This window comes from Rhinolophus sinicus, linkage group LG12 (genome assembly GCF_036562045.2).
Source record: "Rhinolophus sinicus isolate RSC01 linkage group LG12, ASM3656204v1, whole genome shotgun sequence".
Classification (NCBI taxonomy): domain Eukaryota; kingdom Metazoa; phylum Chordata; class Mammalia; order Chiroptera; family Rhinolophidae; genus Rhinolophus; species Rhinolophus sinicus.
The window spans coordinates 2,604,424-2,628,579 of record NC_133761.1 but is presented as its reverse complement, the minus strand read 5'-3'; the positions used below and the strand labels follow the sequence as shown (position 1 = coordinate 2,628,579).

Genomic DNA, 24,156 nt, shown 5'->3' with positions numbered 1-24,156 from the left:
TCCTCCAAGGTCACTTAGACCTGCAACTGGAAGCCAGAGCTTCTGCATCGACCTGGGTCCCTCTTACTGCTGCTGATGGCTCCCGGCCAGGTTGGGATGGCTCAGAGGCTCAGACACAAGTGCCCGTGAGTGACGCTGACTGGAGGAGACACAGGCAGGCCCCAGTGGCTCGGCTGCACAGAGGGCCAGTGGGCAGCTCCGATGGAACCCTGCCTGAGGCTGGGCCCTGAGGCCAAGCCTTGCTCCCTCATATCAGTAGATGTTTCCAAAAATACTGACAAAAGGTCATTTGGCTGTCTCCATGGGAAAAGGCCACAGGAGGTCGCTAGATTGAATGCAGAGTGGCACAACCAATAGATGAGGTGGCTGGCTGTAGGAACTTGGTCAGCAGGCCCAGCCCCTCCTGGAGCAAGCTTCCCGCCGGAGCCATCAGTGCTCCAGCTCATTCAAGGTGCCCAAGCATCTTTTCTGCACTGTGCTCGGACGGGACACCCAAGGAAAACGAGAGGGCCACGGGGCAGAACGGCAGCGTGGGGGGCGCCTCTCCCCAAAGGTCTCCACGATGACCGCAGCACACACTGCCGAGAGCGTGCCTGCACAGTGTGAGAAAGCGGCACGGTCACCCAGAGGGGACGCGTGGTACTCACCCCACTGCAGAGGGGCCAGCTGCACGTGGTCCAGGATGAGCTGGTTCAGGAGCCCTTCCACACTCGCCTCGCCCGTGCGCTGCAGAGAGGGGTGACCCTTCGTCAAGGAAAATGTGGTTCTGCTCAGTCCTGGGACAGGAGGGGGAGTTCTAGAAGTTTCCAGACAGACACTCCCCTACACCCATCCCCAGACAGGGAACTGCCTACAGCAGACTCGCCCTCCTCTTTTCACAGGATGGTCTACCGACGTGTAAGACAGCACTGCAGTGTGTGGGAAACGGGCAGGACAGGTGCCCAGTGCGCCTCTGCTCCCTGACCCCACATCCGGTGCATTAAGCCACTGCTGTGTAAGCAAGGGAAATCCACCGGGTTTTAACCCAGCTATTCTTGCTGGGGGAAATCAAGGAAGGAGCAGGCTGTTTTTCCTTAATAAAGCGTGCAAACCGTGGCTCCCTGCTCAACACGACCTAATGCGTTTCCCGACACGTTTCGGTTTCATGCTGGTTTCCTGTCTGTCGTGTTCTACATCTCGGGGTAATTACACATATTATTATGGATGGGCTCACTGACGTAGTTCATCATGGAGGAGGGCAGTCTCCTGACAAGTGTCAGTGGATGAAGAAACTAGGCTTAAAATACAGAAAACAGAAGTCTGCCAGGCGCTAATACCATATGAAACAGCCAGTGTGGTTCTCAGAAACGGATCTGTAAACCTTCCCCTTTTCCTACATAAATTAAAGCCCAATATTTAAGGTGCAATCAAAAGGGGAGAATTTAGTTCCTAACATTCTCTAGTGATTGGGAAGTGGATGGGGCGGCAGGGGAAGCCCGCTTTTTCCTTCCCTTAGCAAATTAATTGCATTCAACAAACACACAGAGCGTCTGAAACGAGGCAGGGACGAGAGACACGCACAGGACACTGAGCTGACCCGACATGAACCTGAACTTGAGAGGCTTACGTCCCAGTGACCACAACACAGAAACAGACTGTGCACTCGCCAAGCCAGGGGCCAGCGTGGGAGATAAAACTATGCAGGTAGAGGACAGGGTGAGGCTGGGAGCCAGGGCCAGAGCTCCCAGGGGGCCCTCCCGCCAAAGGGCCTGGCACATGGGGGACTCACTGTGGTCATCTGCTGGTGCCATGGGGGTGTCTGGGCGTAGAGCATGGGGCACAGCGAGGACATCACCCCCTCGGACAGGCCAGCCGTGACCCACGGAAAGCTGTACAGACGCGGGAGCATTAGCCGTGTGTGACGTGTGGGGACCCCGGCCTGACTCTACCACAAGCAAATCTGTCAAAGTATTCCTCCCAAAGCCAATCCTCTCCCTAAGAAGAAGTTTCCAAATGAAATTATCTCCACCCATTACACACAGTGTCTACGTTTGCTGAACTGATATTACTGTTGCTACACACTTGGCATTGCTCTGCTAATCATCCTGTGTGGTCCAGTCGGGAGGTCGGAGTCATCATTCACCTCATTCATTCACACATTCAATAAGTAGGTACAGCGTGGACATTTAGGATACGGCTCTAAGGTGGCCAGGGATGCAGAGCTAAGACTGACCCAAGCCCGGGGAACTCAGGCTGCAGGGAGACACTGGCAAACAAAGGAGCTGTTGTGTTATCGGCGTTTCATTCGTGGCTCAGCGTCCTTCCGCTTCGCTACATCTCAGCGACGTGCCCCCTTTTCAGCTGGGGGTGGGGGTACAGGAAGTCATCAGGGAGGGACAGCAGGGGATCCCCTGCCCTGGCCGAGGAAACCTGTGACGAGCGGTTGTGGGGATACAGAGCCCCTCAGCCCCACTGTCTGAAAAACCAAATCCCGTTTTCCTCACAAGGAACCAGCACAGTGGGAAGCCCGTGGTTTGGTACCTCAGAGACCCCTGCTCAGCCCCTGCCCCAGCCTGAGTTGTGACACAGAGCCGTGGACAGGGCAGGCCAGGGTCTCTCTCGGGACTCTGCATGCGGCTCTCTGCCACCGCCAGTCAGGGCACACACCCCACTCTTCTCAGGAGAAACATGCACAAAGCCACTTCCCCTGAGAGGCCGGGAGCCCCCAGGCAGGGACAGTCCACAGCCGACGACCAGCTGACAAGGACGGGCGGGCAAAGGCCAGCCCTGGCCTCACGATGAGCCTGCGCCCGGAACGGAGGTCTCCCTCTGCCCATCTCGTCCCCTCAGGTCCCTCCTCTAAGCCTCCACGCCAGGCTCTGGGCACGTGACCAGGCTCACAGGCTGGGGGTCGGGGGGAGGCAGAAGGCAAGGCCCCCGGCCCGTTTCCTTTACTTCAGGGAGAGGGAGGAAAGGCTTGTCTGCCATGGATGGTGAACTGGCCTCCTGGTAACTCAGAACCTACAATAGGGCATTTGGGTCCCAAAGCACCTCAGGGACTCCCGTGGCTGTCTGTGACCTCAGGGACTCCCGTGGCTGTCTGTGACCTCAGGGACTCCCGTGGCTGTCTGTGACCTCAGGGACTCCGTGGCTGTCTGTGACCTCAGGGACTCCCTGGCTGCCTGTGACCTCAGGGACTCCCTGGCTGTCTGTGACCTCAGGGACTCCCTGGCTGTCTGTGACCTCAGGGACTCCCGTGGCTGTCTGTGACCTCAGGGACTCCGTGGCTGTCTGTGACCTCAGGGACTCCCTGGCTGTCTGTGACCTCAGGGACTCCCGTGGCTGTCTGTGACCTCAGGGACTCCGTGGCTGTCTGTGACCTCAGGGACTCCCGTGGCTGTCTGTGACTGGCTCCCTGCCTCCCGAGCAGGGCCAGCGGCTCAATTCTGTGGTCAGACCACCTGCATTCATGGAGCCAGAAGCTAATGGGTCTCCCTGGGCCCCTCCAGCGCACAGGTGCCATCACCTGTGCAAACAGCCACGCTCCTGAGCAACGAGCAGCCCACGCTCCGTTCCCGGAAGTTTACTTTTCCCTGGAATAGTTGCTTAGGTTAGGAATGCACTGGCTGGGAAGGTGTCTATCTTTACGGACAGGACACTGGGCAGTGTTTAGTCTCCACGCTCTGTCCTCAGAGAACCTGCAGCCCCTCCCTGCGCCCCGTGCCCACAAGCCCCTCGCCTGTAGGACTGGGGGGCCTGTCACCTGTCCGTCTCCTTGGCAGACTTTGAGTTCCTCGAGGACCAAGACCATGCGCCTTCTGGGTCTGCATCCCCAGCACTCGACGCTCACCTGGAGCTCTGTGCTAAGGGATGGGGGGGGGGGGGGGTCCAACACCTTCTAAACACTCCCAGGTGCTCTGCCCAGACTCCTCACTCCCGGGGACACAGCAGGGATGTAATAAATGCACCTGCTCCCGACCCCTCCAGGCTCTGTGCACACTTCCTTCCAGAAAGTCCTTTCCACCCTCTCCTACCTGGCCGACTCCTGCTCTCTCTTTCAGACCCAGACATGTCCCTCAGTGGAGCTCTTCATGCCCCACATATCTTCACAAGATCCTTCCCAATGGTTATCACCCACCAGCGCTGCACTCGAAGCCGTCACGTCTGACCCCTGCGGCGCCATGAGCCCTTTCTGTCTTCCGGGTTCCAGCGTCTCGCACAACTACTGTTGCTGAGAGAATCTCATGAGTGAAAGCGTGCGTGTGTGCATGACAGCAGGCGTGAGTGAACGGGTGGATTTCACACTTACTGCCCTTCACTGCTGGGGTCACCCACAGCGCTCGTGGCCACAATGAGGACAAGCATGACCCCTGGTGGCATTACTCTGGCGTCACCAAGAGATAACATGACACAGCCCTTAGCCCAGCGCCGGGCACACGGGGCTCTTACTGTTCAAGACGTGAGGAAACGGGGCCTCAGAAAGTTGGGAAGTGTGAGCAACATGCTGGATCCTAAGCCTGGCCCGGTCACCAGTCACTCAGCACTAACAGGGAGAAGGTCTGGCTTTCCTGGCTGAAAGAGCCCGCCTCCCTGCCCGGGGGGCACGGGGTGGGTGCAGCCCTCACAGGCAAAGCTGCCCAGTTCCATGGACCGCCCCCCACCCCGCCGTGGGCACTACTTGGCATCCACAAGCCTGACCACAGCCACCACCCGGCTGGTCCCCCCATCCTTGTTCCTCAGGGGGCCACACTGCACAGCCTGCCATGGCACGGCCAGAGGAAACCACGAGGCCGCATCCTTCCCGGGAGAGTTTAGCAGTTTCAGGCACTGGATTCTCACTCAGGGTGGGTTTCTAGGAGAGGAGGCACTTGTCAGTCCCACGTGGGGCTACACACTCTGATTCTCCAGTCTTTGAACCAATAAGACCCATGGTAGGGGGCAGGATGAGGGGCTATCTCCCTCCTGAGGGGTGTGACCCAGGGACAGGTCACTATGGCCCCTGACGAGACCGACAGGTGACTATGCGCACGCCTTGGTGAGGAGCGGCGTCCTTTCTGGGAGCGATTCTGTCTAGTGAATCGGTTCCCCCAGGCCCCGCACCTGCTGCCTGCCTGGGCTCGGCGTCGCCTGCAGCCGTGCCCCCCGTGCCATCCCCTGCAGAGTCTGATGAAGGACCAGAGCCCAGGGACTTGCCCGGCAGTGGAGAGAGGCAGAGTTGTCTCCCTCGGTTCCCTTTGCAGTCCCCATGTGACGGAGCTGCTTTCTCTTCACAGAAGAGACATCCTGCAAGGCCTCTGTGATTCACGGTGATCAAAGAGACAGAGGGGAAGTGGTTTGCAAGTGCAGTGGTGAAAGGAGCCAGCTTCCCTTTGGTTTGGGTTTCAGCGAGAATCTAATTCCCAAACACAGAAACTCACTCCCCAGCAATGACCAATTCTCAGTGAAGGAAACGCTCCTGAGGAATGGCGAGTCTCAGAGACAAAGACATGCAGTGGGGTCCCAGAGAGGAGGAACGGGGACGGGAGCGGCTGCTGGGGACTGGCCTGACAGATGGCAGGCTCTGGGGCAAGTGCTTCCCTTGCTCCCTTCAACCAGGTGGCAGCTATCGTGCATGCCATGCAGGAACCAGAAGTGGGGGACCCAACAGTGTGGTTCTCCGCCGCTCAGAGACAGAGCACGATCCCCCGGGCTTCCTTTCAACTCCTGGGTCCAAGTTCCCCACAGCATGGCGGCTCCAGAAAGGGAGGCGACTTGCTCAAGAACACAGGTCTCCCAGATTGGCGAAAACCCAAGAGTTTGGAAAGCTCCGTAAGGGGCGAAGCTGTGGGAATACAGGCACATGCATTCACACTCTGCAGCTGGAAAACGAGGCAGGAAGTCTGCTATGCAATAACGCGCAAGAGACGTGTCCTGTTCAGTGACCAAAGCAAGATGCAAAACGGCATACACTTTTGTATTTAAAAAAAAAAAAAGTAAGACTGTGTTTGGATTTAGTTCCCGTTTCAGAAAGAAATTCTGAAATATGTGCAAGGAGTGAACAAAAGAGGGTATTAGGGGATGAAGGGTAGGAGCAAGGCAGATGGGAAGATGTATTTTTTTTTAAATTTTGAACATGCGTACACTTCATCTATTTAAAATAAAATAAAAGTTATTTTAGAAGAAAACAATCAAGTTCTCCGAACATTATGAATGAAACAAAATGCCATGAAGGCTGTAGACCTGGGAGCGTGTGGACACACCTGAGCTCGCAAGTGGACCTGACGAACGTCAGTGCACCCCCATCCCAGTCAGGGGGCCAAGATCTCAGGACACGGACTGTTGACAGATTTGGGTTTAACACGCACATTTTGTGTGTCTTTCTGCTTCCTTTCCTGATTCTCTCCAGTGGTGATTTTCACTCGTATGAAATTAAGACCTCAGAATACGGCATGTTACCCCTACTTATTTAAAAAATCACGCCAGGCTTTCAAGGCAGACTGTGCCACGGGGCTTGCAGAACAGAAATAGGGCCTGACGAACACGGCCAGGACACGGATTTGCAATGACTGGTTAGAGGACCATTCCAATTGCATATTTCTGTATTAATTTGCTTTTGGTCATGAGCCATAAAATTATACAGCTGAGCTAATAAAGCTAATTACCTGTGTGCACACCGCCTCCCTTCCTTTCAGCCCCATAAGCCACCAAAACAGTGCTGTGTCTGAACCTGGGCACAAACGCAAAGCTGGCTGAGCAGCGGTTATGCAGCTGCTTTGTCAGCCACTATTACATCCAAGATTACAATGTGACAGTGACAATGGCAGACGTGGCACCTGCTACTATTTCTTAAATACACAGACCCTGGCATTTGGGGCAAGCGGTCAATGAATAATGATCAGAGTGGCAATAATTCCTATGATTATTTCTGTTAGAAAGAACATTTCCCAAGTGCCCTGTGGTAAGTGTTCAACATGTATCTTCTCAACTTAATACTATTTTCAAACTAAGACTGAGAACATGGCGGGTATAAGGGAGGGACTGTTATTTCAACGTCAAAGATTTTTTAAAATGCAGCCCTCTATACAGAATAAGAAACCTGGCACATCTAGGAAATGGCAGCCAGATCAGGGCTGTCTGCCCTTGGGGCGCATGTTCTGTCCCCACTTTCAGATACTTTGCTATAAACACTGTAAACCTGGACGCCAGGACCCATGATCCCAGCTGACAGATGAGGGTCCTCCATGCACACGACCTGGGTCCAGCCAGGGCCCCATGGCTGCCAGTGGCCAGTCAGCACCCGTACCCCGCTTGGAGCTGGGCCAGCCCCTTTCTCCAGCCCAGAGGAAAGCCTTGCCGGGAACTCTCCATGGTGCTGAAAAGCCTGCCTCCCTTTAAAGCCCTTTCGCGTCACCTGGACGCAGGAATTATGTTTCCATGTAAGTCATAGGTTCTTGGCCCCAAGATCTGCTCCTGTCTTTAGAAGAGCAGAGACAGTGACACTGACGCAGGACTGGAATCACTGCTGATGTCAACCCAGGCTTTGCAAGTCTCTTGGACCACACACAAGGGGAATGATTGACAACCCCTGTGCACCTGAACCAGAAGCAAGTTCCCAGCTCAGTTTAGCCCAAATCCCATTCTGCCTCGGGAGCCTCCCACAGGCAGCTTCTAACTTCCTCACAAGGAAGCACAAACCCCCTCACAGTCCCCTCCACGCTTATCACTTCCTGCCTCAAAGACATGGCTGAGTTACCAGCAGGCACCTCAGGTCACTCACGCTTCCTGCTTCTCACAAACCCTCACAGGTGGTGAGCCAAGAGGCACAGGGTCCAGGTCTGGCCCTTGCTCAGCTTAAACTTCCTCCGCCAGCCCCTGCTCAAACCGCAAGGTCAATGAGTGGGCAGCCCTGCCTCCTAACTGCTTGGCTGCTTATTGTTGCAAACCAATAATGAAAGAACTCAGAGGACTGTTTATAGTTCCAAGTCCGGGGAGGGTAAGCGATGGTGTCCTTGGTCAACAGGACTGTGTCCAGCACATGGTCGGTACTCAGGGAACACCTGCAGCTTCTACTGAGCATGCACGTGTTGGTGACCTACAGGTCAGCTCACACCGTCCTCAGAGTAATTTCAGGTTGAGAAGGCTCCTCGGAGAAGTTAAGTAACTTTCCCCAAACCACACAGCCAGGACAGAGCATGAGGGTTCCCAGTCAGTTCTCCCACCCAAGGGCAGTGCTCCGTTCCCTGTCCTGACTCCCCTCCCCCCATATGCAAACATTTCCAGTGAGACTGGTCCTGAGTCCACAGGGCAGCAGACAGACTGGGTCAGGATCTTGCCTTCCAGGCGCCTCTGGAGCGTGAGACCCTTAGGGTGCCATGGGACCTCAGAAGGCACCTCGGTGAGAGCAAGAGGCCCATGGACCCTAAATACCTCACTTTTCCTCCTGTGAGATAATCACTAGAGGTTGCAGGGTCAGAACTGTGGGTGATGGGGTACAGACCTCTTCAGCAATATTGGCTTAAGCCCATCAAGGGTATGGGTTTGTCCCTACCAACGAGATGGCAGTTTTTAGTTTCAGGACTGCATAGCATGTGGTAAGTGGGGTCCCCTTCTGGAAAAGGGGGAGGGACAGCCCCAGGCTGGCCAGCAGGACAGCGGGCAGGCCGTCCCTCGGCTCTGGGGGCCCCGCCCAACTCCCACAGCAGCACCAGCCACCCCAGGCCCCCCACAGTTACTGCCATGTAGGCCATGGGGAGTGCCCTGAGGGCAGAGGCCAGGTTTGCTATCTCAGAGTCCCCAGTACAAACAGGTCTACAGATCTGGGGTGCAGCCTAAAAGTGAACGGAATGAACGAATTTTCCCAGGAAAGACGCAGAATCCATTGGACCAGCAGCTTTAAGTTACGAGCTCCACGGGTCACAGCTCATCAACAAATCACGACCCGCACGGGCGTGGGTAAGAGTGCATTTCCTGCGCACCTACTATGCGCTTGGCCCCTTTCTTGGAGCAGTGGTCTCCTCTGTGTGACAATCCTGTGGTTACAGAGCTCACTGAGTGCAGCGCCACATGAGCTTCACGCAGCACGTACAAGAGGCAGGTGGCAGGAAGGGACGCTGAGGCTTACAGAAGTCGCTTACACCACAGTAAAGAGGTGACGGAGGTGACACACACCCGGCTCTCTCAATCCCTTCCTTGAACTTAAAATCTGGCGAGAAGAGCAAGGCTTACGCACTTCAAAAACAGAAAACAAAAAGATATGCAACCAAATACAGGAGGGGGGGGGTGGGTTCCACGCTCGGGAGGCTTCCTGCGACAGCTCTTCACACAGAGGCCCAGAGGGAGGCTGGTGCCCTGGTTGTTCCCACCGCAGCCTTTTAGAGCAGAAACCGGCGTCAGGCAGCCCCGCCCGGCGGGAGCCCCAGGCCTCACAGGGCTCCTCCCTTTGCACTTTGAAGGTCTCACCACGCGCTGAGGGGCAGCAGGACAGAGGAGCCGTGTCACAGCTGCACTGTCTGGTGCGTCCTTACAGACTCTTGTGCCTGACGTCCCAGAGCGGGCAGCACCGTCCCCCAACACACAGCCAAACGCGTCAGGGACACCGCACGTGTGCACAGAAGGGCTGTGTCTGTCCCAGTCTCCTCCCGGAGCCACCTTCCTATAACGAGTCTCCTCACCCTGCCCCTTGCTCAAACTCCTCTCGGCGCTCCTGGGATAAAACCCCAACTCCCCAGCACGTCAGACAAGCTCTCAGGATCTGTGCCTCCGTCGGCCTCTGCCTCGCAGACCTCGTGCCCTGGCGTGTGGCAGCCATGCCGCCCCACGGTGCTCATTCCAGCAAACGCCACGGGTTCCTGCCTCGGTGCCTGAGGCCTGCGTCCCTCCCGCCCAGCCTGGCGCCCTCTTCAGCCTTGTCATTCTGGGGACCGCCCACCCATCTCTGCAGCTGGAACTTCACCTTAGGTGGCATGTCCTGTCCGATGCACCCCAAGCCCCTGTACCCCCCCACCCCCGGCTGTGAGCACCACACCTGGCAGCACATCTGTCCTGCACTTGCCACATGGGTGTGCCCCCACGTGCCCCTCACGCCAGAGCACGGGCCTAATCCACACCGGATGTCTATTATGAATACCTACTGTGCGTGCTGTGGCGCGTGCTGGGGATGAAAAGACCACGCAGGAGGAGCTCCTTCCTACTCGTAAGAAGGCCAGTGTGTCGTGCAAGGATGACATCCTATTAGTCATCCATCATTAATGACACTTAATAAATTCACCTATATTTGCGCAGAGCCTTCTGGCTTCCATGCACGCTGTCTCAGTTAATCTGCTACACGTGTCTCGGGAACCGGGAATGTTCGTTTCCGAATGTTTGAAAAACACAGCCAGGTGCAAGGAAAATGCAGAAAGTTAATAAAACACCTACCCTCGCATTTTGCACCCGGCCATGAGCAGTGAAATATTTGGGTGTGTACTGCGATGCAACGACCGTTAGAAGCCACTGGACAGTTTTTCAGATGCCGTCTGTGTTTATATGACTGCAATTAACCGTGACCCGGTCTGGTATTTTAGAAAAATTGATTTTTCGGTCAGCTCTTCCCCTGGGGACTGTGCAGCCTGGTGGGTGGCCAGGCTCTTCTGAGCCTACAGGCCTGAGACTGCTGGCCTCCCCCTCACAGGAGAGAGAGCAGCGTCGTGCTGGTACATGCGGTGTCCTGGGCAAAGCTGCAAAGCCATCACAGGAGAGCAGCCGACACAGACACCTCCAAAGTGGCCTCTGGGTGAGTGTCCTGGAGTGGATGCTGGTAGGGGGCCTCACCTGGGCTGTCTGCACCCACGTGTCAGCTTGGAGTGAGTACAGGCCCAGAAACCACGGGGCTGGATGCAAATCCCAGCTCTGCCCCTTGGAGCTAGCTAACCTCACTGGGCCTCAGTTTTCCCATCTGTGGAATGTGAATCAAAACTACTTCATAGGGATTCTGTAAAAGTGAAGTGAGTCTATGTAACCACCCAGAACAGTGCCTGGCATCTGGCGAGTGCCATACGGGTGTGAGCTGTTGCTTAAGCTCTGTGATTTAAGGATTCTATTCTATAAAATGCACACACTCACCATGACTGTCACACCAAAAGGACACAAATGTGTACAAGCCCAACATGAACCCAATACACACACACACCCCACACACCGCACACCCCACGCCTCAGACACACACATACCACATACGACACACATACCACACATCACACACACATACACACACACACACACACACAAATTTGGAACAGTGCTTTGAATACTGCGGAAAGTCCTCCTCAACTCGCATAAACCAGCCAAATCTGAAATCGAGGCTAGCCGTGTGCCAAACCCCAATCCTTTCAAAGTAATTTTAGGGGCGCACAGCCACCATATTTGGATTCTGGGGAGACAGCAATCCAATCTGTGTCCTCCACCTTCCTGCCTCTGTTCCCTGAAGGGCAAATAGCCAAGGCAATGTCACAGCATCAACGGTCAGAGGCAAGCCTGCCCCGAGGGGCTGGAGGCTGTGAACCAGCTGCTGTACCAGAGAATCCCCCGACCGCAGATACAACGTGCACGTCTGCACCGACTTAGGCTGGGCAAGGAACCAGCCGTACAGCCGACAGAAGCTGCTTGTACTCAAATTCATGCAGGTGCAACTATTCCTCCTAACACGACTAGGAAAACATCGTGTCCTGTGACTCAAGGACACTTGTTAAAGACGTCGAATTGTTTTCAGAGGATGAGAAGACAGAGCCCATGAAGAAGCACTTTCGAGAATGAGCGAGAAGCCAAAGAGGGGAAGGGCGATCTTCAGCAACCAGTGCAAACAGCTCGGTCTCTGCCTGACTGCAAAGGGAGGAGGGGCCGGTGGGAGGCAGACTCCGCTTCTTGGAACGAACGCGGCCCTGGAAACGGAGGCACCAGGCGTGCTGTGTGCCAGGCTGGCTGTCCTGCTCCTGATGGGCGAGGCTGAGGGCACTGGGCCTGTGGTCCTGGCTGATGCCTGTGAAACCACAGATACAAAGTGGGGACGATCACACAGCCGCTGTTGAGCATCTTGTGTTTACAGAGGGCCAAACAGACCCCACTCGACGGCGCACAGCCAGGACACAGGCCGTCCCTGGACCAGCTGCCGGGCAGAGCCGCTGGAACGCACGACCCTGCGCGCAGAGAACGGCCACGCTGCTCCACATCCTACCTCACAGTTATTTACGTCACCTGATCTCTGCATCCCGCAAAGATGCGCCATCTCCCCTCTGGGGCATCGGCGCTCAGGTGTCTGAGGCCCGGCTTACAGTGGGGCTGCATGAGCCTCTGCCTCGCCCTTAAAACAGCCAGATGGTGACAAATGGTCTGCAGACAGCACGGGAAGATGTGTGCTTATCAGACCACCTGGCGGAGACACTGCCCAGATGGCCCCATCCTCGGCCGTGGGGGGACCAGGTGACTGTGCCCAGTTCTTGTCAGGAAACCTATGTGGGTTCAGATTCTGATACGTCAGCAAGTATCTCACCAGCCCCTAAAATGCTGTTTGAAGGGAGATTAGCAACAAAATCAAGGAAAATGAGAAGGTGAGACGACACCAAGCTTGCCCCAAGCTTACCCCTCGTCTGTTCTCACCACAGAACGTCTAAGCAGGCTGCCCTCTGGCCAAGGAGCCAGGCTTCACTTAAGATGAATCTCACTAGGTGTGAACTCCTTCCATGTACTCCTCACAGCACTCGGCCAAGTGCAGCTGAGCTGGGCACCGTTAGGCTAGCTGCATCACTGAAACGCAGAGTATTCATTCACCACATGGTTTCAGCAATGATGAGCTAGGACTGCACCGCGCTGGGGCTGGAGAAAAAGAACACGCCGTCGGGTCCGGGTCCACACCTGACTGCTCAGTACAACCCCCAGCACATAGTAGGTCGTCAATAAATAGCACAGAGGGCCCTGGACCCCGCTGACCTCTGTAGTCTGCACGCTGTGTACCAGCCACAGGGCCCGACTCACACAAACACCAGAGCAGCGGTGCCCACCACGGGCCGCCCGGGGCTGAGCATGTGCCCTCCCGCCATCCTGCCCATCCTCACAGCAGCCGAGGGAGGGATGACACCCACATGCTGCAGAAAATGCAGTAACCTGCCCAAGGCTACAGCAATGGCAGACGGAGATGCGGAACAGACACACAGACAAGTGAGCCTGGGGTTTCCCCAGAACGCTCCCCCAGGCGACAGTGTGTCGGCCGCGAGCCAGGCGGTGACCTGAAGCCCGGGCAGAGGCGGCGACTTGCCAACACACTCTTTACAGTCCTTCCGAACACCCTCAGTGCTTTGACATGGCGTGTCGGACCTTGGTAAGGCGCACAGTCCAATTTCAGTTTCCCAGACAACTGCACCCTGGGGTCAGCAGTCAGGATGTGAAACTCAAGCCCTGCATGGAGAGGTGGCCATCAGAGCCCATCACTAACACGCATATCGACACTGGCAAGACACACGTGCCCCGAGGCCAGCGCACCACCAGCCCCAGGGCGGCCTTTCCTCGCCCTGATCCACACCTCGTTAGTGGGGCCCTGAAGTGGCGAGAGTGGCTAAGAAACGGCGGCTCTTTGGTCCACGTCTCCTCGCCACGTCAAACAGCAATACAGAGCTAGCTGCGGCTACGATTCCGCAGCTGCACCCCTGTTGGGCCCCCTTGGTGATCAGAGTGAGTGGGGCCCACCACGGAAAGGATATGATTCTCCAGCGGATGTCCAGCTTGCTGTTGATCTCCAGGCCTCGAGCTTCCTGCCGCTCTTCTTCCAGCTGCTTTGAATTTGCAAATTGTCCCTTCTCCCCAGGGGATTCTGGGAAACTCTCAAAGTTGAACTTGTCCACTTGAATAGCCATCCTAAGAGAGGGGGGAAACACAGCAGAGACTTAATGAGGAGGGCAGTTTCTTCTGCTGGCTGTTGGAGAACCAGCACATGTCAGCGTGAGACAATGTAATGAATCATTCTCGTAATTCATAACGGATTCATTCCAAGAAAATGAAATAATAGACTCCCAGGGTAGCACTGGCTTCAGACTGGTTCAACACACAGTTCAGAACTGAAGTGCAGTCACAGATTCCATTCTCGGAGAAAGCTCAGGTGCCCAGAAGAAAATTTAAATTCTGGAACAGCACAAGGCAGACGGGACCCAATGTGGGAAGTCACAAAGAGCATTAGCAGTTGTTTAACCCCAGGGACCCCAAAAGCCCGCTGGGAGCTCCAGCCTCATCAACAGAGCCCTGCCTGTCAGTTCATTCTTCATCCTCAGCCAGACAGACCTGCTCATACATGCCAGGCCCCACCACCCGCCAGCACCCACCCGCCAGCGCCCACCCGCCAGCGCCCACCCGGCAGCGCCCACCCTCACAGCGTTCACCTCCCAGTCCCAGGCCCCTGTGCATGACCCAGTGTCTTCAGAGCCACTCCCCACCCTTCAGGTTTCTGCTCAAGTATCACGTCCTCTCCTAAGGCCCCTGGCTGTGCTGGCTGTACCCAGCACTCTTGACCTTCTGGCGGTTTCTAGAACACACTAGGCTGTTCCTGTCTTAGCCTCTGTGTTCACGGCTCTCTAGCAGGAGCATTCTTCTCCCGACTGCTGGCACAGCTGGAGCCCTTCGTTCTTTAGGTGTGAGCTGACGAGAGGGGTCCCCAGGCCACCTGCCTACAGCAGCCTGGCCGTCCTCCATCGCAGCGCTCAGTTTATCTCTGCCACGGCCTTTACCGTGAGCTCTGAATATTTATTTCTGGACTTAACTGCCTATCAATTCTACTGGAACTGAGCTCCCTCTTGGTCATGTTGACCACAGTTCCCCAGGCCTCGAACAATGCCTGTCACACAGCCGTGACCAGTAAATAGTTCCCTGAATGAATGAGTGAGTGACCTGTGAGCCTTCCCTGCCCGCTCCTCCCCCTCCCTGCTGTCCGCACCCCGGTACCTGCACCCACATGCACAGCGCCCCATGTCCGATGGCACCTGGTCTGCAGAGGGCATGCATGTGTGGGGAGCTGCACGCGGCCTGCCCACTCCCAACCACGACAGTCATGTGGGCAGGGGCTCTTACTGACGTTTGAAACCGCCCCTCTTAGCACAGTCAGGCACACAGCAGGGACTCAGTAAAGGTATATTATACGGAGGAAGGAAAGGCGAAGGGGAGGGAGGAGACTTCTCCTTGCCAGGCCCCCGATGCTCTGGCTCCAACTGATAGATGACTGCAAGTCACCCAGCCAAAGCATAAAAGTAGGCGTCTGCGTTCCTGCGTGGCCTGTGCTGGGACCAGCACATCCAGCCGCACCCAGCAGGCCGACCTGGCCTTCGGGGTTATTCGCTCTCACAACCAGGAAACGAGGGGACTGGGTGTTCCGGGCGTATACGCGAAGGTTAAAGCCAAAGGAAGGTCCTGACAGCCACAGCGGCTTGGAAGGAAGGAAGGAAGGCAGAAAAGAAGGAAGGGAGGGAGGGAGGGAGGGAGGGAGGGAGGACTAGGGTGTTGCTGCGTCTATGGCATGCGGCTGGCAGCGTGTTTAGGGCTCGGCTACCCAAGAGTTAGAGACGCCTCGTGAGCACAGATGACGGCGCGTTTTGCAGCAAGAACTACGAGTACATATAAATTACATTTACTGCTCTTTTCTGACTGTAATAGTAGACACTGAAAAAAGTTGGAAAATAGAGAAAAGCCTAAAGAAAACAAGGCAGTCAGAATCTGATGCTATGATTTTAATATCTTAATTCAATAGTCTTCCTAAGTGTGTGTATTTCCCTGTGGTCGAAATAATTATATATGTATAAATCATTATATAAGTATCACTTTATACATATATACACACAAATATACACATATGCATAACTTTAAGACTTGTTTTATTCTTGCAATATACTATGAACACTTTCACATCATTAAAAGTTGGTCTGCAAAATATTCTATCAAATGGCTGCATCATCATTTATTTTCAATTCCCCTATTTTTCCGACTCTCAGAGAACAGGCTCCTTCTCGGAGAGGACTTCCCGACAAGGAGCTGCCCTGTGCAGAGCAGGCGGGCGCCTCTCTCTGCACCCTCGCCAACAGGACGATGATCGGTTTTTAATCTTACCTAGTAAGAGGCACAATGCTTCCTCACTGAGGTTGCAATCTGCAGGTCTGAATTACTCCCGAGGTCAAACATATTTTCAGGGGCTTATCAGCCATTTATCTTCCTTCCCAGACATTTTTCTACACAAGCAGCCAGGGTGCTTCTAATGGCCCCACTGACAAAATCCCTTCCTGCCGCCCACCGTGGAGGCAGACTGAGGCAACGCATGCTTCTCTTAGGACAGGTGAGACTGTTTCCTAAGTTTCACCAAAAAGGTCGCTTTTAGCTCATCGCCTGCTAACCCAAAAAGAATGAATAACTTTTACCTTTCCGACGGGCTTAGACACAGACTCAGCACTATGGTGAGGACCCTTGCTCTCAACCCAGCCGCAGACGGGGCAGGACTTTTCGTGAAGACTGAAGCTGTCACTTTCGTCACGGAGCCACCCTGAGTGGGCAGAGCAGGGCTCCTCAGTGAGAGATGTGCATGGCGTCGGCCACAAAGGGGCTGCTGGAGACAGCGCTGCAGTCAGCCCCACGCCCACCGTGCCAGGACAGCTCATGGAGAATCGTGGCCATGAGGGGACAGCCCAGGGCTGGGAGGTAACCACTGAGGGGAGGGAGGGCAAGAGAGCATCTACAGAAGTCACCCCAAAGGCGGAAGGAACCAGGTACCGAGAGCAGGGCCTCGTCCACCCTGTGGGCACCGAGGTGGACAAAGGGCAGAGGGAGCTCCAGCTTCGGAGCTGAGCCCCTAGGCAGGACCCCCAGCTCTGCCCCGACTTGAACGTGACCTTGGGCCCGGCCCTCCATTTCTCTGAGCAGGTCTGTGGAACATGACCACAGTGACCCAGAGGGAAGGTGCAGAGGGCTCAAATGTTCTTGCTCACTGCCAGTCAACGGTGGCCACCCAAGCAGCCATGTCTGACGGCTCTATACCTATTCCCTCCATTAGCGAGCAGTTCTTCATCACAACAAAGAAGCCACAAAATCTTACCACTAGCTAAAGCCACGAAGCTGTCCCCTGCCTCACGCAGCCTCTGACGGGGAGAAGCCCACGTGCCTGCAGAGCACAACTTCAGGGCAAAGCCTACTCACTCCGGGTTTACCCTTGGACCCGCGAGACCTTTTATTGGGCTGAGGCAGCACCAGTCAGAGAATATCTGTGCAATCCCCACCAGAAAGCGTCCGAAAAGAAACTCAGAAATGTGGCTGGTCCTCTGGTAAGTCACAGCTAAAGTGGAAAACATTACTGGAAATAACAGAAAAGAAGGAACAGCAAACGGGGGCATGACCTAAGGTACATGCCCCTACCCCGTGCCCTGACCCCTGGCCCCTGCCTCCTGCCTCTGCCCCCTGCCCTCTGCCCCCTGCCCTCTGCCTCCTGCCCCCTGCCTCCTGCCCCAGGTCCTGGAGGAGCAGCAGCCCTGCACCTTCACCGGGGGTTGAGCCATCACAGAAGCAGCTCTTCTGTGCAATGCCTTTTGCCAGCATGGCTCTGCTCTTCTTGTTTGTTTCTACTTAGTTTTAATCAAAAGAGGTCACTGCGTGTATCATCTACCGTTAGTGGCTGACCTGGGGCGAGAATCTGACCTCCGGGCTCCCTGTCCAGGGCTTTCTCAGAAACGGGGTGACATTTGCACGGAAGGTCAGGATGAGGCCACTTGTCCATTGAATGGGCAGAGGGTGGAAGGGCCATCGGCTGACCCAGGGGGCCACCTCCAGGGCGAGGGCTCTCCTAGTCACCTGTGTAACTTCCACCGGCTCCTTAACTTCTCCATAGCCCAGCTTCTTTTGTACAATGTGTGCAAATGTGCGTGACACTTTGAGAGGGTCCCTCCACATTAGCTGGAGGGACCAGATTTGAATTGCAGGTGAAGGAGAGGCCCAGCCCCCCCCCCCCAGCTTCAGATCTTAGAAAGCACATGGTCAGTGTCAGTTCTTCCCCAAGGCCCGTCCCACCGCACGAGCCCTCACGGTGCCTTTCCTCCCAGAAGACAGGTGTCACCACCTCACGATGTTAAAGTCCCTCACAGGGTATTAAACACCGCAGTGCAGTTTCTCCACCCACGATGGGTGCTTATAACCCCCGTGTGAGATTGTGCAGACTACATAAGATGGTGGGTACAACACGGCAGCAGCACTAGGACACAGACGTTCTCTAAACAGTGGCTGCTGTCATGACGGTGACGTAATGTCATGACTATTCATCCCCATTACAGATAAAGACACAGGGGGGAAGTAAAGGAAATCACCTCCGGCTGTTCCGGGAAAAGCCAAGATTCAGATTCCAAACGCTGTTCTGAGCTAAACCCAGGCCGGCCGCCGTATCCGCCTGCTTCCTCTCCGCAGTCCCACCCGCTATTGGGTCCCGTTAATGTTTGATGAGTCAGAGTAACACAAAATTAATACCACTATTGGATGCCAATTTTCACGTTTAATTTTATGGCCAAATGTGACAATAATAGACGAGAGTTGGCACTTAAAAAGGTGCTGTGATTTTTGAAGACTCTATAAAAAAAGCACTGGTTTTTAAAATACCGAATCTTTTGATTCAGGGTTTGAACAGCTGATAACCTCGCCAGGGAAGTCATAACGATGACGTTTAAATACAAATCAAGGAGTCGGATTTAGGAGGACTATCCACATATAATTGAACTGAACTTTCATTGGGAGATAACTGACAATTAGCAGACGGGTATTCTAAACGTACATGGGGCACCCTACGGGCGTCTGCCTGACTGTGCAGAAACCAGCCTATTCTCTGCTTTACAATGAAGCACAATGTAAGTGAAACGGAAGCTGCGCACCTGCCGAGCCATCCATCCTGAACGAGAGGGAGCTTTCAGCAGATGAGAAAATGGCACAAACACTGACATCTGGGTCACACCCCGAAAGAAGATAATTTCCTCCTTAAGCCTCACAGATCAATTATGGCAGGGGGAACCTTTCCATATTATCTTTAACTGAAGAGGAAAGATACACCGTATTCTAAAAATCCGAGCACTGCGCTATCGTGTTGAGGCCTGGCCAGCGATCGATCACACAAACAGCAGAGCAGCGGTGCCCACCACGGGCCGCCCGGGGCCGAGCACGCGCCCTCCCGCCATCCTGCCCATCCTCACAGCAGCCGAGGGAGGGATGACGGCCACGTGCTGCAGAAAAGGCAGGAACCCGCCCACGGCCGCAGCGATGGCAGAGGGAGATGCAGACTTGCTAACCAGGCCCGGACGCCTGAAGCCTGCAGCAGGTGGTGACACGAGGGGTCCGTCCCCGCTCACCTTAGCTCCAGGCACACACCTGGCAGCTGCAGGGATGGAGAGCGGGACCAAGGGTCAGTGCGGCTGATAAACAAGCCTGGGGTCAGGTGGTTGGCTGGAAAATCCCTCAGTGGGAAGAAGCGTCAGACAGACCCTGGAGCTCTCCTAACTGTGAAAGCCTGTTTCTGAGGAATTCGGTTTGTCTCCTCATCTGTAAATTGTTTGGGGCCCACCTACACCTTCGGTTTTGATTCTGTGAGTTGAGCAAAGGCCACGGGCGGGGACTGGAGTGGCTGTCAGGGACAGTGCCTCTCGCAGCTGAGGCAGCTTCTGAGCAGACGACTGTCTGGCCTGAACACTCTGCTGTGGAGTCAGCTGGTTCCACAGGAGCAGGGGGGGCAGGGAGGAGACCCCCAGATGGCGCAGAGAAAGCCCCTGCCATGCATTATCTCATTTCACGCTTAAGGGGACCCTATGTCACCACCCCCATTTCACAGAGAGGTGAAGTGAGTGAATAACCCACTACAGTCACCAGGCGTCAGTGAAAGAGCCAGTTCTCCCCCTGTCCGCAGGCGGCCGGCGCTCAGAGGCCCCTCGGCGTGGTCACTGCCCCGCCTCTCCTTGCCAGCCTCGCCCCTGCCTCCAAGGACCTAAGACCCCCACACACACACCCTTTAAGATTCAGCCCAACAGGGCCTCCCTGCAGAGTCTCGCTTCCCCCCACCTGCCTATGCCGCACCTACACTCCTCACTGCCCCACTCACTCCACAACCACCAGTGTCCGTGCCCACCCGCCGAAGAAAGGCCGGGTCTCCGCCACTGCACCTCCGACCACAGTGCTGCGTCCCCACCAACTGGTAACAGAACGTGTGCTGAGTGAATGACTTTGCACATGCGGCCTCTGTCCCCTGTGAGAGGTCCCCTTACACGCTGACACTTCTCGTATAAAATCTGCACCTACTGACTCTGGGTTAGAGAGAAACTAAAGGAAGCACTGTTTCTAACTGCCGGAGACGGTGTCCCTGGGGCAGAGCAGCAGGCTCTGAAGTGGGAGGCTTCTGGAGAGCCCACTCCGTCCGCCAGCGTCTCTGAGCAAACATAACCCCTCAGCTTGAGCATTTCCGTAGCTGAACATTTGTTTTAGGGTCCTAAGTATAATGTTTCCTCAGCACAGAAAACTATGCCTCATTAAATGAGATCCGATGTCGTTGAGCTGCCAGTGTGAACACCCCCCGCTCCCCCCACACACACAAACCGCAGGAAGGCGAGGGCTGAATCCTGCTTTCTGGGGGCGCTTCTCACAGATTCCTCTCTGCCAGGCCTCCCATGGGACAGCTTTTCCATGCTAGCCAGGCCGGCTGTCCCCCTGGATCCATGCAGCCACCAGTCAGCAAAGGCAGGGAGAAGCCAGGGCCCAGGGCCTTCCACCCGGGGCCTCTGCAGTCCCCGCCGTGGCTCCCGCCCAGATGTGTGATGGGGAGGTCACCTAACTGTGGGGGCCTCTTTGGGATGGAGGATTGGGCAGATGAAGGAGCATGGCCTGTGCACACACCTGGATCCTACCCCATCCTTTGTCACCCAGGAGCTCTGTGGCCAGAGGCAAGTGACCTGACCGTCTCCAGGCCTCGGTTTCTTCATCTGTGAAATGGACACCCTATGTTGCATGGTTTGTCAGGATTGGGGAGAAGTAATTCGAACCACCTGGCACATAACTGGAGCTCCAAAAATTACAGCTCTTACTGTTGGGGGAAAGAACATGGTCGACAATGGATTGTGGTGATGGTTGCACAATTCTGAAGACACTGAAAAATCACTGAATTGTATGCTTGAGATGGGCAAATTGTATGGTGTATGAATCATATCTCAATATGGCTATTATCAAAAATTATAGCTATTAAAGGGAGTTATGGTAATAAAGATCAAGTGAGATAGCACTTATGAAGACATTCTGTGAAGTATAAAATGCCGGATAAATGCTAGACACCGTGTTTATCCTTTTCACTCATCGTCCTGCGTCCGAAACATTTCACCACGACTAACAGGAAAGCGTCTCGGCCTCCCACTGCAGCCTCGGCCCGTGTGGGCAACACTGTTTCCTCCCGCTGGGTCGCGCTGTGCTCCCAGGGTCCGGCACAGAAAGCCATGTGCGGGCCGGTGGCCGCTCAGTAGCTGCGGTCAGTGTCATCTCCCTCTCCTGTTCCCTCCCCTTGCTTTTCATGACCCCACTCACAGGCTTCCAGCTACAGGGCGCTGTTGGCTGGAGTAGAGCCTCCACCCTGCTAAGCACCAGAATTGACCGTCAGCATTTCCCCCCAGGTGCTCTGGCTGAAGGATGGCTTTGGGGTTCTTCACCAATGCACCCCACCAACTATTCTGGGGAAGTCTGTACTGAGATTAAATACCTATCAGGGTCTTTACTGGCTTTCTGCTCCCCCTGTAAAGTCTGAAAGGCCTGGTCTCACCTGCGTCTGCCTCTCATCAGCTGTGCCTTAGGACAAGGGACCTGGCAAGAAAGGCAGTGCGTTCCCAGAGTCCTCACGAGGAGTCGAGCTGTGTGAGGACTGGGGCACAGCACAGGGCTGGCGGGGGGGCTCAGCATTCGTGTCCTCCTGCTTTCTGAACTGTCACAGAGAATGAGCCGTTTTGAATTTCTCTGCCTGTGACCGAGAGAGCTGGAGTGACTCCCTGCTTCCCCAAAGGGTCATGCTCAGGTGGGAAGGCTGCAAACGCCTCAGTTCCACGGGGGTGGAGGGGCTGGGGCTAGACCTGCAGCCTCTGCTGAGGAGAACAGGTTATGGCTTCCAGATTTCCGCCAGTGAAAACTGGTGCATTAGCAAAACAGGCTCTTTCCAGCTCCTTCTAAGCTCTGCTAGAATGATTTGTTGGATTTGGGGTGGGGTGGGGGGACCTACAGTAACAATGTCATGGTCACAGAGCCTGTTTCGCTTCCGCCATGCATGCAGAAGACGCAGCTACAATAAGGAGCCTGAATCTAAAGTGTGGGCACCCGAGCGGGGACCCCAGCGCCCACGGCACCGACTAAGTCTGGGTCTCACACAGCAGTTGCAGGAAGAGCTCCCTGAGGCCCTGCAAGCCCAGCAGCCAGGGCCTGAGGGCGGGACGCGATGCTAGAAGGTGAATGGGGAGATCGCCCAGCCCCCACAGGCTCCGGATCCCAGGGAGGAGACGGACCGCGGAGAGGCGACTGTGAGGTCTGTGCAAGTGCTGTGCCGTTGGCAGAAGGATGCTCGGCACCGCTAATGCTGCCCGAGCAACCTCAGGGACATCTGGAAAGGTGTTGGCTGAGCTGAGACAGGCGGGATGGGGGGTGGGGGGAGCTGGCATTCAGAGGGGGAGGGGGAGAGGGACCGTCCCAGACACGGGGCATCACCTGCAAAGAGCCAGATGTGGTGGAGCGGACAGCTAGCCAGGGACCCTGGATGCCGCTCTGAGCCGACAGAGGGGACTGGGAAGGGACCAAGCAGAGGCGAGTAGGGGCCTCATGACATGTGCACACATCCCCTCTCCACCTGGCCCGCAGGTGGTCACGCAGCTGGGCAGGTGGCCCCACACTGACAGGACTGGGGAAGGTCCATGTGAAGAAGAGAGGAAATCAAAGGGGAGGAGCTGGAGGAGGCAGAAGACAGGGAAATGAACTCGAGGGAACAACCGGGACCGAGTATTTCCAACAGTCACATCATCCTTGTAATGGGTTTTACCATCTTCACAAAACAGGTGAGGAAACTGACAGGCAAGCAACGACGTGATCACCAAGGTCCGGTCTTCAAGGACACAACGTCCTCCCACAGAGCCGGTGTGGCTGGAGGCTGGGGCAGCCTCCTCCCAGTGCTGTGCTGGTCAGCACTGAGCACACGGAAGCCTCCCCTCGTCCTCTCTCCAGGCTGGTGACCCCCAGGACACTGGCCAGATGCCAAAGCACGGGCCTGGGTCCGAGATTCCAAAATGAGACGGCAGCCCTCCTACATGCATCACATAGGTCACACAGCGGTGGGGGAGGGGTGCACGGGGTGGAGGGACAGAAGCAGGAAGCTCGCCAGTCTGACCCCAGAATGAGGAAGAGCAAGAGGAAAATTAATTGGAACATCTCTGGCAGTTTTCTTTCTAGGATGGTGCTAAAGAAAGAATGCAAGTGAAATAGACGGAAGTACTTCTGACATCTGGATTGAAGACAGACCATGGCAGTTTCCCTCATCCAGCTAATCAGAAGCAGAAGCAGAAGCACCCACAGAGCTAAATGCCCTGAAACAGCTCCTGTGGAACAGGTCCACGCGGGTCAGGCAGGAGGGCCGCCTGGACCACAGGGCAAGGTTCCTGGACCACAGCCAGTTTCCAAGGTCGATGAAATACACGCACGTGCCAAAGGACCATGAAGCTTCCATTATCCTCCATAGGAAAATGCCCGTGTGAAAGTGGTCCCGTTAAGTGGAGCTGAACCGACGGAACTGAAACCGTTCTGTCTTAGGAGGCACGTTTCCTGGCCTTCCACGGCAAGTGCCTGCTTCATGCTGACTCGGAGATGGGGGCTGTGTGCCTCCAGGACAGGGAGGGTCTCGGGTGGGGGACAGGGTGTCCCAGGCTGCATTGTCCCCTGGGGAGTGGCCCCTGGGGAGTGGTCCGTTCACAGGTTCTCACTGCCTCGTGTTGTCCTCACAACCACCCTGGACCACACACGTTATCACTTTGAATGTACGAATCCTACCAGAGGAAGCAGGGCTCAGGCCACAGAGCAGCCCGTGGCCTGCAGAGGCAGGGGAGCAGGGGCGTGTGCTGAGGAGGTGGACACGGCCCTGGTTCGGGGGAGCGAAGCCACCTCATGTCACAGTGG

General features: G+C 55.6%; 1 protein-coding gene across 5 annotated transcripts in view; it reads right to left on the bottom strand.

Moving 5' to 3' along the window:
* The window catches only part of TRAPPC9 (trafficking protein particle complex subunit 9), a 319,931-nt gene that overhangs the window by 57,063 nt on the left and 238,712 nt on the right, over positions 1-24,156 (bottom strand). For 3 of the 5 annotated variants that reach the window (XM_074316655.1, XM_074316656.1, XM_074316657.1), the window contains 2 exons: positions 13,687-13,839; positions 648-739 (listed from right to left, as the gene is read on the bottom strand). In XM_074316655.1, coding sequence (XP_074172756.1) covers positions 648-739; positions 13,687-13,839 — 245 coding nt within the window. Of the gene's footprint in view, positions 1-647; positions 740-13,685; positions 13,840-24,156 lie in introns of all 5 variants that reach the window. The other 2 variants (XM_074316658.1, XM_019724385.2) reach the window with 1 other exon arrangement.